The sequence below is a fragment of the Sander lucioperca genome, chromosome 3, assembly GCF_008315115.2.
Source record: "Sander lucioperca isolate FBNREF2018 chromosome 3, SLUC_FBN_1.2, whole genome shotgun sequence".
NCBI lineage: Eukaryota > Metazoa > Chordata > Actinopteri > Perciformes > Percidae > Sander > Sander lucioperca.
The window spans coordinates 27763982-27782941 of record NC_050175.1 but is presented as its reverse complement, the minus strand read 5'-3'; the positions used below and the strand labels follow the sequence as shown (position 1 = coordinate 27782941).

General features: G+C 38.5%; 1 protein-coding gene across 1 annotated transcript in view; it reads left to right on the top strand.

Annotated features, from left to right (window-relative positions):
- The window catches only part of map2k5 (mitogen-activated protein kinase kinase 5), an 89369-nt gene that overhangs the window by 45299 nt on the left and 25110 nt on the right, over positions 1-18960 (top strand). Inside the window, exons 20-21 of the mRNA XM_031290280.2 lie at positions 7137-7198; positions 8825-8870. Of these exons, the coding sequence (XP_031146140.1) occupies positions 7137-7198; positions 8825-8870 (108 nt within the window). The remainder of the gene's footprint in view (positions 1-7136; positions 7199-8824; positions 8871-18960) is intronic.

The window sequence follows — 18960 nt, the reverse complement described above, 5'->3', positions numbered from 1 at the left end:
AGCAATCGCAACCTTTCCCTCCTCTCTTTTTGTTATTTCTTTCCTGACGTACACTAATAGCAGAAATGCCACATCTCTCTAGCCTAAACCAGCCCCCCACACCCCATCACCAGCTATATCACACATTAAACACACAATGTCACTTGTCCTTAACTGCCTATAGATTTGGCCGTAATTAATAATTAAATGCTTTTGGTTGTAATGGATTGACCCGGGCTGAACTGTTCATTAGTCAGCTAGACAGAGGCATCACTCAAAACAATTTTTTTTCTGTGCCTTGTCCTGTTCCTCCCCTTGAGGCGAGAGAACATTTATCCCTAGCGAGCCAGCACTGCCTCACTGTCCCAGCTAATGCTGTGCTTTGGAGGAAGGGACGAGGATAAGCACTCTTTAGAAAGATAAAGTTGCTCAGAGAGAACATAAAGGTTGAGGACTGCACTAGAATCAGGAAGTTTACAGTTCAATGTGCGGTAGAATACCCAGAGAAGTGCTCTATCTTATTGTTCTCAGTTTGTTGCCAGTTCTGGACCTCATTGAAATAACACACAATCGTTTTTCTTACAGCTGATGCTGGAGATTGTTTGACTATAATTATTCGTGAACTCAGCTCAGCATTTGACACAGTTATTGGATCGCCTTGAAAAATGGGTGGCATCATTGATACTGATCTGTATCTGACCTGTGGTGTTATCCAAATCTCCTTTCTTGGCCTCCTGTTGTTCTGTGTATTCATGGTGCCACTGGGACATATCATACATACAAACAAAAATCAGTACCATTGTTATACGGATGAAATGTATTTCCCATTTAAAAACCAGTAATAAAGTGGTGGATGTCCCAAAACTCTATCTAAATAAAAACAAATCTGAAATAATTATTTCTGGTCCTCCCAGTTTAACAAAAACATCTTGGCTACCTGTCTACAAAATGTCAAACCTGCAGCCAGAAACCTGGGTATAATATTTCCTAGTGACCTTTCATTTGATAAACAAGTCACAAAAGTCGTTTAATCACGTTTTTATCTGGGGAGCATCTCATCTCAAGTCAGGTATTTTCTCTATCGGCCTGACCTCGAGAAGGTGGTTCATTCTTTTATTTCATCTCTGTTAGCGTATTGTAATTTGTTGTATTCAGAGTTAAGGCGAAACACTATCTTAACAACGTCAGCTGGTAAAAAAACGTTGCTGCTTGGCTTTTAGAGTCATATCAGCCCTGTTTTAGCCTCTCTTCGCTGGTTACCAGTAAGTTTTACAATAGGTTTAAAGATGTCACTGATTAACTTTAAAGCACTTTGTGGTTTATGTTCCATTTATATTGCTGATCCTGGCTTAAGACTAAAGGTTTTGAAAAGTGCTGTGTAAATAAAGTTTATTATTATTATAGCACAACTTGTAGAATTTAGAGTCACCATGGACTTGCACTGATCCCATGGAGTAGTTCATTTACTGCTAAGGTATTTTTAATTGAGCTAGGCCCACCTGACTTCAACATCATAACAGGTGTGATAAATTATACCTGACTCATTGACATTCAGTATTGCGATTTAGTACATACTGTAGATGTGATCCACATACTTTTTTTGCTTTAGTTGTGATGCTTTGATATTGTGCGTGACTTATCCACTGGGGATTTGAAAGTTGCTTTAATAGCTGAATGAGTAATAGGCTCCTATGAGTGGATCATTAATATTATTGTAGCTAGAGGTATGTGTGTGGTGGGGATGGAGTGTAACAGTCTGCCTCTCTTTTTTCTTTCTTTTTCTATCTCACACACACACACACACACACACACACACACACACTCTCTCACACACAGTGAGCCATGGCTGGGAAAGGCTCAAATAACGATTTCAGTCTCATGAGGCTAAAAATAAAGGCCAAATAAATATGGAGATGCAAATTAAGTTTAACAATTAGAAGGTAGACATATCAACAGACACACAAAGGATGGTAATTTTGTACAGTAGAACAAAGATTCTGAAATCATTTTTATGTCACAGGGAAAGTGGCCTTGAAAACCATGACATCAGCATAGATAAAATGTAACAGAGAAGAGAAAAAGTCACAGCTTACCAGATAGATGGACCTTTCCATGGCAGTTTGCCCAAGTTACAAAAACACATTTTCTCACTTACCTAGTGGTATCTAGCCGTGCAAATGTATGCATTTTGTTATAAAAAAAATTCAAAAGCAATATCTCTTTCTAGAAATGGCATCCCTGTTTTATCTGGATAATCCACAAAACAAGCTGTGCACAGTTTTCATAATGGCCCTTTTCTTTGGTAGAAAGTAGTTGGAATTAAAACAATTCTTAACAAAAGCTATTTGATGGATGCCTTTTGTAGACTTTGCTTTTATGCAAGGCCAGCCCACAAAGAGACAGAATTTGGTTTGAGGAGAACAAAACCTGGAGCTCTGAATGATGAGGGGAACATTTTCAGTCAGCTTTGATAAGTTTGTTCATTTGGATGAGTATTTGGAGAACCAAAGAGCACCATAACACCCGCAGCTGTAAAATGTCTGTGCAATATGAGGCCATATTAAAGGGCCATATACACACTACACTGATCATCCAACTGTAAAGAACGGTCCAGCAATTCAAGTAACACTAAGTTATATCAAGGCCAAAGAGTGGTACCTCATTTCAGTTAATTTAACTATTCTCCATTTAAGTGCATGCAAGTGCACTTACACCATTAGAAATTATCCAGTGCGTCTTTTTAAATCTTAGTTGGTATTTATGTATAGCAGAGAAACATGCTCACCTTATTCAGCTTAGGTCTTGAACGAGAAGTTCTCTGTAGTTGTTCCCACCATCTGTCCACTGTCCACCCTCATTAATGTGCCTCTCTGCTCTATTTGTTGAATAGCAAGTGGCTCCTCTAATAAAGAACTCCCACTTTATTTTCAAGCCTGTAATTACTGATCTAATTTTGCCTAATAATTGCTTCATGGCAATGACATGTATATTTACTTGTACCCTTGTACCCTCGTAGTGTGTGTTCTGTCTCATAGCGGAGCGCATTGACAACCAGAGGAATAATTCACTCAGACTAGTCACTTTCATCAGGATGCTTGTCTTTTGTGCCATCGCCTGCTGCCACATCAAAGCTGCAGCAGTGTTCCTCTCAGCTGGAGACATGAATACATGCATAAATGTGTGTGTTTGTGCCTGCAAAAAGGTGCATATGCATGCAAATATGTAGGGAAAATGCAGAGAGAGATTTTGTATCAGATTTAGCATACACGACACATAATTTAGTTGTGTAGTCAACACTTTGCACAAACTGTCGGTCCAATTGATCCTGTTTTTCTGCATGCATGCATGCGTGCGTGTGTTTGTGTGTGTATACACACCATAGTACAGTGGTTGCAAATTATTTGGTACTCCCTCTAAACGGAGTGTACACTCAGGCTTGTGGTGTGCATTGCTCAAGGGCATTTGTTTGTGCGTGTGTGTGTGTGTGTGTGTGTGTGTGTGTGTGTGTGTGTGTGTGTGTGTGTGTGTGTGTGTGTGTGTGTGTGTGTGTGTGTGTGTGTGTGTGTGCGTGCGTGCGTGCGTGCGTGCGTATGTGCACGTACTATGATATATTGCTCATCCAAGCGGCGGCAGCACTGTGAAGTGCAGTGAGATTAGAAGGGAACCCATTCCTTTGTTAATTTAAATGGGTTCATACATCATGCTTTGCGGGAGCCTGCCGATCAGAGCATTAAGGAATAGCGAACACTGCCCAGAGGTGTTTTTAATGGCACAGCAGGGCTACAGATGTAAAAAGGTTTAATTCCCCACATTTGAATAAATGCCTGGTTGTGGACCCAGGCTTTATGATTTTTGTGCATATCTGAGTAGTGTGAGAGTATTTTAGTTAATATTTTTGTCATTGGAAGGTACTGCTGTGCATATTTTAAATATTGCAGGACTTACACCCACTATTTACCTACTGGTCAACTTAGTTTTGATATTGTCTGATTGTACCTCTTGTATGAGGAAACATCTGTATTGTGTACATGGAGTGTGCAGCAATCGGTGTCACATATAGGACATATTACATACGTATTTGAATTTGTATTTGAATGCTACATTATTTGTATAAAAACAACAACAAATGTATATAGATTTTACCACCTTTTACCAAAATACATTCCTAGTACCATGATTTTATACTTTTTATATAATGTGTAACTTAAACCCCTACTTCAACTTATCATTGAAACTGCCTATTTTGTTTTATTTCTGTTTTTTTGCGGAGAGGAAAATGCTAATCCTGTTACTTTTAACACACACTTTTATTCTTAGCTCTCTTCTGGAGTTTACTGGCAATGAGACAATGAAAGAAAATACAGATGTTAATTTGATACTGCTATTGCTATGTAGTGGTCCACCTTTTTTCTCCAAGGATACGGAGGGTAAATATTAGCGTGAATATCAACGATAGCTAAAGGTAGCGTAAGAAGCAGAGTGAGAGTAGTAAAATGGATGGATTAATGAGGTGAGGGGCAGTAATATAGGGTCAGCCTGGCCCAGCTGTTCTACATGACACGGTTCATAGACCCACCATTGACAACATGTCACAAGCCTGACACGCACACATACACCTTACTCTTGTTCATTTTTGCAACAAGATAAAGTCTTAGTCCTGAGATGAAACGTCCATGTGACATTTGTATTTATTTTTTTAAATGCTGGATGGGTGTCTGATCTGCTGTTAAATGAAATCAATTACTAATAGTAAAGTAGCCAGTTCAGCAATGAAACATTAGCTGATAGTATGATTAAGAGATGAAAACAAAGAAGAAAACATTTCTCTTTCATCACATAAAATACTATTAATAAAATAACCCCATCCAGTGAGCTCTTGCATCTTAAGATCATGTCTTCTTCCCAGCTTAATACAGCAAAATCCAAACTAAAAACATCAGAACATGTTTAAAACACGCATCAATGGAGAAAAATACACTCTTTCCCTAAAAGAAATTATTGCTTCGACACAGTGAGACAGACTGCCCAAAACAGTCGGAGAGTGAAAAACCACAATGTCGAAGGTTGGATTATTATTCAAGAAAGGTCTCATACCTTCAGGTATCTCTTGAGATTGGTAGGATTTTAAAGCCTATGACACCATGACACACTTTCCACAGTATTATACTTTAAGTAAAGTAAATCCAAACAATCGCCTTTTTCCTTTTTCTGCGGAGGCTCGACACATCAAGCCAGCATGTGTGTCTGTGGAGTGTGTGGTAGAGCAAAGGAGAAAGTGAGAGAGTGACGGCGATTGACCTCGGAGCGAGTACCGACTCTAGAGTCATAGTGAGAGAAACAGTGTGTCCCCTGTGCTTTCTGACCAATGTGGGAAATCTGTAGCAGGGAAAGTTAACCCTCTCCTTGATTTCATGTTGTTTATTCAATTGATCCATCCGTTTCCTATAGAGCTTATACAGTAGCAGCATAATGATTTTTAAACATTTAACCCCAAAAGATTACATAGAGGTTCATGTTACATACAAATCAAGTAACATTTAATGATTCGGAATATTGTATGTAGATGAATCAGCTTTAATTGGAAAATTGTAAAGTTGGAATCCTGGAATTTTTACTTCATGAGTGTTAGAATGAAGAATGCATTTAAAAGAGGACTAAGTTAATATTACTGTTGATTTTAACTCTGCTGAGACATACTGTTTGAGAATAATGCAGCTGTTATTTAGAAAATTAATTAATATTCAAATGCAGAAGCTATCGATTCTTTGCGCAGCAACTCTGGTCTGAATTTTTATAGATAAGGCAAATATCCTAACTAAGTTCCAGCTCTTCCGTTTAGTGTGTCTGAGTGATATACAAGCCAAACCACATGCCTCCCTTCCAAAATGGATTTGATGATTTTCTCTGTTCTAGCATTAGCACACAAGGCCACAGCAGTTTGCACAAACTGCCTTTTAAGAGTTGCAACAAGCTCCGGTTTCTGTGTTAGGACCAAGGACAGCGACAGTTAGGTCCGCAGAGACAGGGGGGGTTGGAGGTTTGTGTTGTGGGAGAGCTGGGGGGTGTAAATGCAGAGCTGCTAACAGATTGATTTGCTTGATTTGCTCTTCAATGAGAAGTGCATCCTGGCTCAGTCAAAGAAGATGCCATTCAACATTGGCCATTTACAAGAGACTTGTTAGAATGAGTGTAAGAATTAGTGCTTACATTATTAACAATAACAGATAAATATTGTCATGTATAGCTGTTACAAATGTTTGTCATGTTCTTTTAGCATAATGCTCTGTACAATGATGGTGGTAGAAATCCAAACCATAACAGCTTTAATATACAGCAGTTTCTCTTAAATTTGCACTTTCACCTTTTGAATCACCATATTTGTTGATTGGTTGACCCAACGAGACTAATGTTGTGTCACCAAGCGGGCATGTAGCCCTGAGGTCAGTGTTCGAACAATAAAGGTACTTAATTCTGAACTAAATCCAGGCTCTTCAAGGTTATATACACTTTGAACATATGTTGTATCAGCAATTGTACCATTAGGATTGATCTTATATAACCTATGAACTTTTGGCACCTTGTCTTTTTCGAATAAGCACTAAAGCTTGAAAAATCTTGCTCTATGCAGAACCAGCTACTTTCCCTCCTTTGCAACTCTAAATAGTGTTGTTCTGTTTGCTGAATGGCATAACAACTCGGTTGTTGCTGTGTATCTGTCAATTTAGAAATGTTTCTCTGTCTCTTGTGGACAAAAATCAGTTAACCTGTAAACCTAGATTACATAATGTTTTATTTTATCCAACTAATCAGGTTTCATGTTTAGCCTTTCTTGACATGTTGGTTTAGGTGCTTCTTTGTTATACTGTGTAATGACTAACACTGAGGAATGACATCTATGATCTGTCTTTGTTCTGTTTATGTCCTTCTGATTTATGTGTTGTATATTTGTCTGCTTTGTTTCACTGCTATTTTGGAGAGAGTTAGGGTAATGCCTTTTTAAGTATTAAGGGTAGGCACATAAGGCCTATTAATCTATTTCTTCATTTAAGTCGTGCAGATACTGTAAGTGTCAGGATCCTTCAGTCAGTGCAGCGAGTTATCATCATCCCACAATACATTGTTACTTGTTGTCTAAATTGTTGTGTTCTTCTTCACAGGATCCTCCAGTTCTTCCTGTTGGCCAGTTCAGTGAGAAGTTTGTTCACTTTATAACTCAGTGGTGAGTCAGTTACTTTTTAATACTATGGGTGGGAATGACAGGGTACCTCACGATACGATAACTAATACATGGCTCACAATACAGCAGTTCTGTGATAATCAATATATTGCTAGACAATCCTATAATGATGCATCCCAATATCGGTCTAACTATGAATGCTAAAGGCCCGTGAAAAGGTTAAGTGCAAGTTTTTCTCTTTATTTACTGCAAGTCCAAACTGTTAGAAAACAGCACAATTCTGCAGCACAAGTTTTTCAGTCTGTAAATTAAAATTACAGAACTATAGAGTAACTGTGTGTCCAGACTTTGGACTTAAACGTGGCTGGAGCATCTGTTATTTTCCTCAAACTGCTGTCCGCCATCCCGCCTTATTTTATGAATTAAAATATCAATATATGGCGACAGCTTATCGATTATCGTATCGCACGAAGGACAAGGATATATTACCATATCGATATTTTGTCACAGCCCTATTTAATACGCTTTGTTTCTTGTAGGGCAAATACAGAATTTTTTTTCTTGACACCGTCAGATTTAAAATGGAATTGTGTCTGTTTTCAAGGGCTGTTAAATGCCTAGTGCATACATTTGTGATTCTAGTTTGTAATAGCTTAATATGTGTGGCACAGTCAGCCATTTGAGCCCCGCGTAGCCAGACTGAACAATTGCAGAGAACATAAACTGCATTTGACATAGATGAACTAAATTATGGTAGATGAATCAAAGGTATAAAGGGGATGAAAGTGCATTTGTCTGTGTTCTAATGCATTGTGGTTGTGGTAATGGCTTTAGCTATGATATTCAGTGCTGCTGAATAAAAAGCCAAGGAATGATTGATTTATCTAATGCAACAGGACAAAGACAATGTTTACCCTGCGTTTGCCTCCGATTCATTAGCCTCTTGTAACCTTTACAGTGGCACAAACATCTACATACACACCCAAACCACATGCAAGCTGTTTGTGTGTGTGTGTGTGTGTGTGTGTGTGTGTGTGTGTGTGTGTGTGTGTGTGTGTGTGTGTGTGACTATCTAGCTGGCTATACCATCTGTTGTTTATCCCCCATGCCTGCTTTATTTACTCAAACAGGGCACCTCTCTCCAGAACAGACTGAGGTACCAGCCCTGGCATTATCTTCTCCCAGGCTATTCTTAGAGGGTCATGGTCCATTCATTGTGAAACATAAACTAGTAACATGACTAACTGCAGTCAGGTTCCTGCACTGATTCCTCATAGTCCCCAATATACAGTGCATACTATAGAGGACACTCACAGAAACACACACATGAATCCATTGTACCAATGTGGTAACTGCTTCAATTTAAGTGTTCTGAATAATAAGAAATATTTATTGAAATTCGAAATATGAATTAAATTATTTTATTGAAATAAATGTTCTGTGCTGGTAGTGTGTATTGTCTGTCATGCCCTCCCTTTCCGTTTCTGTGCCAGGAAAGGTTTCTTTTCAGGTGCTCTTAAATATTTGTTTAAAAAATTAAAATGATGCCGTTGAAATGAAAGCTGCCGTTGAAATGAAAGTTAGAACAAAAACGTCTTTGGCACATATACAAACACAGTTTAAATGGTGGCTAGATATAGACTGCTTGTATCTTCTTTTTTTTTTCAGTATGCGGCGGCAACCCAAAGAGAGGCCTGCCCCTAATAACCTCATGGTAAGTTAAACCAAGACTTCCATTAAACAATCCCAAGGACGGCAAAATATAAGTTTTGAATAACTGTGTACAGACGGTGATCATATTCATGCATTCCAATAAAAATTAAGTTAATAATAATTAATCATTTTATTATCTTTGTAGCTTTTGGAATATACAAATGTATTTTTTCCGCAATGATTGAGGTGTTTTGGGTCAAGGACCCTTAAAGTTGGGAAAAGGAAATTATTTTTTAGTGTGTCTGCCTGTCTTTGTCCATGTAACGCTAAGAAAGTGTGCCCATGTCGACTTTATCGTTTTAACATTTTACTGCACAGAACATAATTCTCAAAATCCTAAACGTTTGCTGTCACCAAATGAACATTGTGTCTCATCTGCAAATATGATGATAAATGTAAATAACTACGTCAGTTTTACAATTTATTATACAGTGCTGCTCATGCTCTGCTCTTCTTTTTTGACTAAAAAGAAGAATAAAAAAAAATCATCTTTTGGAAATTGATCTAATCTAAAAATCCAACCTTTAAGGACACAAATTTTCTTCGTGAATGAATAATGTATCGTAAAATCAAATCAGCTATTAGGCTAACTGAAATAAAACCATGCCAATCTCTAGGTATTAGAGTTGGCATGGTTTTATTTATTAGCCTAATAGCTGGTTTGATTTGCATTGAGAGATGATTTTATGGAAAGTACCCCATGCCAATCTCTAGGTATGGTGAAGGGTATGTGATGATGTGGGGCTATTTTAATTCCAAAGGCCAAGGGAACTTTATCAGGATGCATAGTATCCTGGATCCATGAAATAAAAATCCACCTGCCTCTATGGGAATTTAACATAGGGGTGTGTATACTTATGCCCCCTGTATTTTAAGGAAGAACGTTTATTTATTTACGATACATTATTCATTCACAAAGAAAATTGGTGTCCTTAAAGGTTGGAGTTTTCCTAATTTTTTTAATTAAGGCATTAAGATCAATTTCCAAAAGATGATTTTTTTTTTATTCCTCTTTTTAGTCAACTTTAGCATGGGTTCCTAAATTCATGAGCAGCACTGTATTTCACATTGCCTTTCTGTTTAAAAGAGGACTAATTTAACATTACAGCATGATTTTTTTTAATGGCAGAATCCCACCTATAGCACATCAAACTCACTGTACAAAAGGTCTATATAGCCTTTATGGTGATGCCTCAGCAAAACATGTTGCGTTTGAATAACAGCCCGGCTTGATTGTTCTCAATATGATACTCTCAGCAACAGTACGTGGAGCACATTCAGTGACATTTCTTTCAGGTCTGAATTTTAAAATGTGAGAAGCTAAAGCCCTAATAAAGTAGGTATCGTCAGGCACAGGGTTTTTACTGAATAACATTAGGACAGTGTGTGAAAGATTTATTTATTAACATCTGTTGTGCCATCTCTAACTGGCTCACTATAGTACAAACTATATATGTGTGTTCCTTTTTAAGTTGCTGTAAAAAGTTTTTTTATTGTTGACTTTAACTCTGCTGAGACATACTGTCTGAGAATAATGCAGCTGTGATTTACCAAGTTAATTAATATTCAAAAGCAGAAGCTATTGATTCTTTGCGCAGCGACTCTGGTCTGGATTTTTATAGATAAGGCAAATATCCTAACTAAGTTCCAGCTCTTCCTTTTAGTGTGTCTGACTGATATACAAGCCAAACCACATGCCTCCCTCCCAAAATGGATTTTCTGTTGTAGCATTAGCACACAAGGCCACAGCAGTTTGCACAAACTGCCTTTTAAGAGTTGCAACATGCTCCAGTTTCTGTGTTAGGACCAAGGACAGCGACAGTTAGGTCCGCAGAGACAGGGGGGGTTGGAGGTTTGTGTTGTGGGGATGGAGGGCTGGGGGGTGTAAATGCAGAGCTGCTAACAGGTTGTATGTTCGCAGTCTCACACCAGAAAGGAGGAGTAAAAGGAAATGTTGTCTAGACACTCAGTGGGCATTCCTGCCTCCACACCGAAGTAGTTATCTTAAGGGAGAGACTATGCCCTACTACTTTTCAAGTTCCACTTGTGTTTGCAGTGCTGCTCTTTTTTTGTATGACTCTCCATCTTTTTCTGAACACAAATGCCACTGTTGTTTTGAATTAACTCCAATTATTAATACTTGGGTTTCTAAGTCTCTATATAATTGTTCGGTAACACTTTACTTGAAGGTATATACATAAGAGTGACATGACACTGTCATGAACACATGACACTGTCATGACACAGTCATGACACATGAACCCTAAACCTAACTGACATTACTAACTAAATGACACTTACTAAAAGAAGCGTTATGTCATAAACGTTTATGACTTGTTTATAATGTTTATGACACGTTCATGACAGTGTCAAGTCACTCTTATGTAGATACCTTCAAGTAAAGTGTAACCAATTGTTCTAGTGAAGAGAGTCGTGAGCTCTTTTTCTCAGTGTCTTCTTGTGGTTTCTTGTGTCCTCCATGACCTAGTTGCACAACCAAAGCTTCTTTCCAACAAACAATAATGCAAGGACATGGTTCACACCAAATATCAGATACCAACATTTATCAGACAATATTAGATCTACACCGATAAATATTCAATTTAGCCACAATTAATCCAGGACGCTGGATCAACTGCACACTACTTCTCCTCCTTTCTGTGCTTTGGGTCATCGTAGCTCACATGGTGGCATTTTCATCACTCGTTTTTCTCACTTTCCTCCTACTCTGCCCCACTTTCTTCACATACATTGTGGTCCCTGTGCTCTTTTTTACAGCTCTCTCTATCGCTCTCTCTCTCTCTCTCTCTCTCTCGCTCTCTCTCTCTCTCTATTTCCTACTTCCACTCTCTCTCCATCCCTCTCGTCTTTCCTTTACCTATATTTTTGTCCTCCTGTAGGCCTTTCATTTCTTTCTCTACCCACAATGAACAGAGATATAAGGTCATGGATGCCTGCCTTTGTGGCACCAGCCTGCTGATTGTCTTTCTTCTTCTTTTCCTCCTCCTCATTCCCTCTTTCCTCCCCACCTCTCACTCTACCTCCCCATTCCCCCCAGCATCCTGAGTACATTAAAACTCTTTACCTATTCTATCTGTATGTTAATGCACCTAGCCACAGCTCCCCTTCTCTCCTCTCCCTCTGCTTTTCAGATAGTGCACCCATTTGCTCTCAGTTTCTCATTTCTCCTGGAAGGTAATGTGGGAAATCACACAACAGTGTAGACACTGAGCAAATAATGTTGTTTTATGACCATACAAACTATCCTAGTAGCTCTAGTTTGCTCATCAGGTTTCAGCATGTGGTTTCTCTAATCACTGGTATAGCTTTTATTGACGTCATTATTTTCACTGGGATTTTATCCTATTAGACGTTCTTTAAAGGGCTGCTGTTTGATTGCATGCCTGCTCTTGATGGGTTCCCCGAAGCTTGACACAGTGTGCTACCATTACTTGTACTGGATGCTTTGCCCATGCTATTAATATTTTATCCTGTTCAGTTAAACTTTTTCTTATCACTTTACCTGACTAAGACATGCAGTGAAGGAAAAACCTTTTTCTCTGGTTAATGCTACAGTATGTTCCCAACACGAATAAAGGGAGAGAACCAGGCAATGCAAATAAAAAGGGTAGTGCTAACAGAAGATCAATGATAACAGAAGTAACTTTAGAAGAAAGGTGCTATTAATTAATTAGTATAGCAGCTATTTATCTATTAATACAAGAAATGCAGCTCAAAGTGCTTTACTATAAGGAAATCACATGCACAGAGTGCTTCACATGGAAATAGACAGTGAACATAAAAACTGTAAGTGACATAATTAATGCAAAATAAAATAAAAACCACTTGATAATAATAGTGAAAATAAGATCAAAATAGAACACATAGAATGGAAAATAAAACCCACTGAATGATTGTAATAATAAAAAATAAAGTTTGAAAAAAAATAATACATAGAATGCATAAAATCAAGTAAAATTTTAGAGTTTCAGGCCTGTATTAGGAAAGTCATAGCTAGTTAAAGGCTAAAGTAAAGGCATACGTTTTAAGCTTTCTTTTAAATACTTGAAATACTCTTGACGAAGGTCCGGAAGGACCGAAACATTAGTTTTCTTTAAAGTTTTCTTTAACAAATGGTGATGCCGCAGCAAGAGCGGCGTGTGGGATTCTTTGTTTCTTTGTTTTTGTCCAACGTACCTGCACAGAAGAATTGTTTGGATGTGCAAATTCTTTCTTTTCAAAAATATGTAATGAGCTGGCTTCCCTGATGTCTATAGGTAGTAGCATGAAAGAGTTCTGTGTCCCTTGGGCACCTGGGTAGCTCACCTGGTAGAGCGCACACCCATATACAGAGGCTCAGTCCTCGACGCAGCAGCCGCGCGTTCGGTTTCTGACCTGCGGCCCATAGCTGCATGTCATTCCCTTTCTCACCTTTCATGTCTAAGCTGTACTGTCACAAAATGCCAAAAAATAATCTTTAAAAAAAAAAAAAAAAAAAAAAGAGTTGTGTGTCCCCTATTTCATGACTATATGGTGCACTACAGCAGGAGGTTTTAAACATCAATGCAAAATCCCATGTGTTTGGACTTTGCTCCCATGAAGAATGACAGTTTTCTCTGACATAAATTATAAAAACAATTATATTCTCAAACCATGTGAAACACCTGTGGAAACACTGCCTATCTGGTGGTGGCAGAGGATTGTCGAGCATGTTCTGTGAGGTTAACATTACATTGTACATTGTTTCCGACTTAGTTTTAGGTACAACATTAAAGGGGCCCTGTGGATTTGTCTTTTAAACACACAAAAGTTATGTTCAAGATGCAATACTTTATTGCCATTTCAACAAGGAATGTCAATAGGAATTTGGTTTGGAGAGTTCACACAAAACATAAACAAGAACCCCACCTCACATACAGGGACCACCTTAGGACATAAAAGTAAATTAATAATAATAAAGAATTTGGGCGCCCGGATAGCTCAGTTGGTAGAGTGGGCGTCCATATATAGAGGTTTACACCTCAACGCAGCGGGCCCGGGTTCGACTCCAACCTGCGGCCCTTTGCTGCATGTCATTCCCCCTCTCTCTCCCCTTTCATGTCTTCAGCTGTCCTGTCAATAAATAAAGGCTGAAAATGCCCAAAAAATAATCTTAAAAAATAATAATAAAGAATTAAAACAAACATTCCCATGGGGATGCTATCAGTACCACAACCGTTCATACATTCAGTGTTCACTTACCAAAACATTTGTGTCCTTGATGCCTGACACGGGTATAAAGACTTTCCTTTTTTATATAACATTTGCTTGTTTTGTTTTTGAATAATTTAAATTGTGCTTTGTTTACAGCCTTTGTTGTCACATTACTGCATTTCTTTGCATGTGAAGCAGCAGAGCAGCTGAAACAGCTGCAGGAATGTGTACACACATAAAAACATTGCTCCATAGCCCCTAGTGATCAAAAACTGCACCGGTTCCTTTTTAAGTGTTAAGCTGAAGCAAAATTAAATGAAACAAACCTAAATCCACCCTTTCCTTTTGTCCTTTTAACCACCTTCTTTTACACAAACAGTATTGTCCAAACACATCCCACAGTTGAATTATTTATGATTGATTGGCATATATATTTGTCATTACTGCCTCATTAAAGTTTTAAAGTAATTTGGGCCGATTGAATGGACTTCATTTGCGATATTTAGTTTTTAAACTTTAGAAATGAACCCATTACTGTGAGCTCTCCCTGTGAGATTACAGTGATGGACAGTATGTAACGAGTAAATCAGTGGCTTGTATTGTGATACCTTAACGCTGATGGAAACGTTGAGTTGATCTGAGCCCAGATGATTTACACCATGACTGATAACATGATTGTCATTTTGTTGGCCACTAATGGAAAGACTCGCGTGATGAGCGATCCTAGTAGAGGAAAGTGTGTTTTTCTCCCTTTATACTAATGCATATTTCATTGTGGACACTCTATCCTGTCATCATAAGCTAATGACGTTGGTTAGTTGAGGAGACTTTCCATTGGCCCGCTCCCAGGACGTTAGCTGCAGGTATTTGGTGATGACCCATCCTGTCTGAGGTTTCTTGCTTTTGGTTCTAAACAGAGTGTCTTTCACCTCCCCCTTCTCCTTCAACACCAGGCCTTGTCTGTGTGCAGCACCTATTGGCTTATTTATTAAGCTTAAGGGCAAGAACACAGAAAATATAGTAATTGGTAACATTAGTTTGTGTGCTTGTTTGAGTGATCCCACACCCTTATATTCTTTGATTGTGATTTGTTGGACATTGCATTTTTCCCTCCCCCCCACCCTTCGTTGTCCCTCATTCCCCAGCCAGCAGCCTTCACACAGCCTTTTAGCACCCTTGTCAATGCAGCCCTCCTATTCTGCTTTTCTATTCATAGGCACACATGCACACATTTCATAGCCCCTTTCAACCCCGGAGAGACCAGATGAGCCCCACGTTTTTTCACAAAGGAAACCCCTCCTGTGTCTGACTGTCCCTAAATCTGGTTCAGACTCTCACACACACACACACACACACACACACACACACAGTATCAAAAACTGTTGTTTGTTATGAACAAATAAAACCCTGACTAATTAATATTAATCCATACTATATCAGTCATGAACCAAATCGACAGCTCCTTCATTTAAATATTCTTATTTTTTAATTAATTCATCATCTCAGACAACATGGATGTGTCAATTTACCACAGGGATTAAATTATCTCTTATAAACTATAGTTTTATAAAAGCAGAGACATCCTACTGTCCCTTCCTGACTGATGTAGTGACACCACATTGTTGAGACAGACATGTATGAGATGAGTTAGACAGTGGACTGAAGGCCACAAGACAACACACATTGTCCTTTATATTTACTGGACATCCACATAATATGATGCTCAACTGTATTCATTTTGGATCAAGAACGTAGCGGATCAAGCCACTCGTTAAGCCTTCTTTCCATTTTATGAGCTGCCTGAATTCTACAGCAGTGATGCAGCTTGTCTTTGTTGTCTTGGTGTTCATCTCTGTACATAATGTGGTTCTGTTAAAGAAGAGGTGATGTGCACATTTTTTTATTTTATTTTATTGTTATTTTACTGCAAAATTTCTGAGCAGAAAAATGGAATCATGTACTGTATATGTGTAGTTTGTTTGTGGGTGATGTCTTGCTTGAGTTCCAGTTATCTAGTGTCTCAAGCTTTGGAAGCAGCTTCAATGTCTGAGGAATAGGTGTTTACATCGCTACAAGTGCAGAAAGGACATGCATGCAAAAAGGGTTCCTCTTGTCTCTTTTCAAACTTGTTCCAAATCACTGGTGTCTCGTGCTCCCGCTAAACTTAACTCGTGTCACCACCTTCGCTGCCAAATGTTTTCACATTTCACCCATGGCTCTTTATTGACATAAACCCCATTTACACATACTGGGACTGCAGTATGGTACTGCTGCGCAACTGTTCGGTCACGTCATTTTGAAGAGAGAGAGCTGGAGTCAAAATTACACTGAAATCTTGTACAAAAAAAAAATCAACTCTGGCATTAGGAGGAAATATGCCTTTTTTGTGGATCTAATATCCTTGATTTGACACAAAACAATTTGTGACTTGGGATATTGGGCTATGTAAGAAAAATGTAAAAAAAAAAAATATATATATATATATAATAATTGACTTTATTTTCTGTATAATGTAGCTGAAACAACCTTGTGTCATTTTCTGGAAAGGTTAACAATTCATTTAATCATTGAAATGATTATTAGACAGGAATGGGTTGGTTTCTTATAAGATTCATTGACACCAAGAATGTCAGTAGGTTTAAGACTTACAATAACTACAATAACCTTACTCCACATATGTTACAGTCCTGGTCACTGCTAATTACCTCTGTTGGTCTGGACTACCACATGTCTCTTCTAAAACACATTTCACCCTGTTCTGCCCACGATCCCACTTCTCTCCATGACCAGCCAGTAGGATTGGTTAGTTCAGCGACACATACATGTAGCTACTCTTTTGTACACTTGGTTGGGGACTAAACTAGGCCGTGAGAATGATGGTGCTCTTACTACTCTTGGTTCTCTTGTTTTATTGTTTTTTGTTCTACTTCTTTCCATTTCGGTGGCTAACGTTTAGTGTTGTGGCTCATTGATAGGTGGCTATCTGGAGAAAATGCTGCCTCACTATGCAAACAGTTTTAAAAGCAGCGGATAGATTTGAAAGTAGCATGAGATGCTTGGATCATTAAGTTTAGGGCATTGTAACTCTCCTAAGAGACTTTTCCCTACATTTCCTGTGCACTAAGATTGACCAAAGTACACACACACACGCACACACACACACACACACACACATACTGTTCATTTATACACACACCAACCAATGCCAGGCAGTTTCCAGAGGGAGCCAGTGATTAGCATGTAAAGACCTAGTTATTCTATCTACCTCTTCACCCTTCTCTCTGTCTCTCTCACACACACACACACACTGACAAACACACCATGTTTCTTCCAACACTATTCTAATGAGGTGATGACCAGTCTCTTGTAATAATTGCCTCAAACTCCTTTTAATTTCTTTTGAGCGTATTAATCATACATAGTTATTTAAAATCACATAAATTAATCTTAGATTAAACAGACCCTTCAAAGGCTTCAAACAATTAAAGAGTTAGGTAGAATTTCCCCTGGGTTTAGGCCATTTCTACTTGAGCAGTTGCAGGTGATTATCCCATTTTGATGGGGCCAGACGGTGATTAATGTAACTTTAAAATGAGTCCTTCCCCTATCTCACCTCTGTCCACAAACCGCTACAGCAGAAAGTCAAAACACCTTTAATGACCTAACTAAGAAGTAGTTATTCACTCTGTATTTATAACTCTTTTTACAGGTGTCATCATGTCTTCTGGTTAGACTGCTCACAGCTAGATGTGTGACCTGTGACAAAGAGTAACAAGTACACATTGCTTGACAATAAAAGACCAGAAAGCCATAGAGGTACCATGGAACTGTTTCCCTTTTCGTTCCAGATGTGTATTCAGAACACACATGTTGGAAGCTCTCGTTGCCACCTGCTGTGTAAAGATCAGCGCCGTGCTGTTTCAGAGCGTTAAATGTATCTGGAGTGAGTACTCCTCGAAAATGCTTGATATTTGCGATGTGTCCCTGGATAATTATGGTACATGAAATCGGAGTGTTCCCGCTACCTCATTAATGCAGAGTTTTATCTGTTGCTATTTTTTATTTGGGTTGTATCCCCCAATGAAATAAGTACAAAGGACAATTACGTTTAACTCTGACGAAACAATAATTGTGTTCGAAACCGTTCCCTATCACGGAAATAGTGCACTATATAGTGTTTTCGCCATTTTGCAGTGGTTTCATTCACTACATAGTCCACTATAAAATACCCACAATGCACTGCTAATTTGAGTGTACATACGATGTACCCTACATTTCACTCCCGTATACCACAATGCAACGCGGCCGTGTTTTCCCAGAGGAGAAGAAGAAGCAGAAGTCACCGCGAAAACTGAAAAGGAAAAATGGAGCGGACTTTCGTTCCTAAACAGTGTAAATGTAACATGCAACATATATACAACCTTTTACTATTCTACTGAGTGCTGTGTTTGTTTCAGGGACGTATTAGAAGTATTTTAGTTTCGGTTTGTTTACATGATGCTGGGCACGCCTGCCTCCGTCAATCAACGGGCGCATCTCCTGACGAAAGTCGCGCAAAGATGTGTTTTCAGTGAGTGTCCGAAATCTCGTTTGGTCGTTCCCTATATAGTTCACTATTTAATAAATAAATAGGGAATAGTGAGTGAGGAATGAGGGAGTGGTTTCGAACACAGCTAACGTCTTGACAAAGTCCATTTATTAGCTGTTCTGGAGCTTTACATCGTATAACATGATTGAAAGCAAATGGAATTGTAGATGCTTAAATTTCCATATTTCTGAGCACTGTAAGAACTTTTTTCAACTTCTTGTCCATGTTGGCTTAAACGTTTAGATTCTTGACCTTGGAAACGGTACATCTGCCCGTCTTAAAACATTGTCTCTTAAAGAGGAATTTGTTG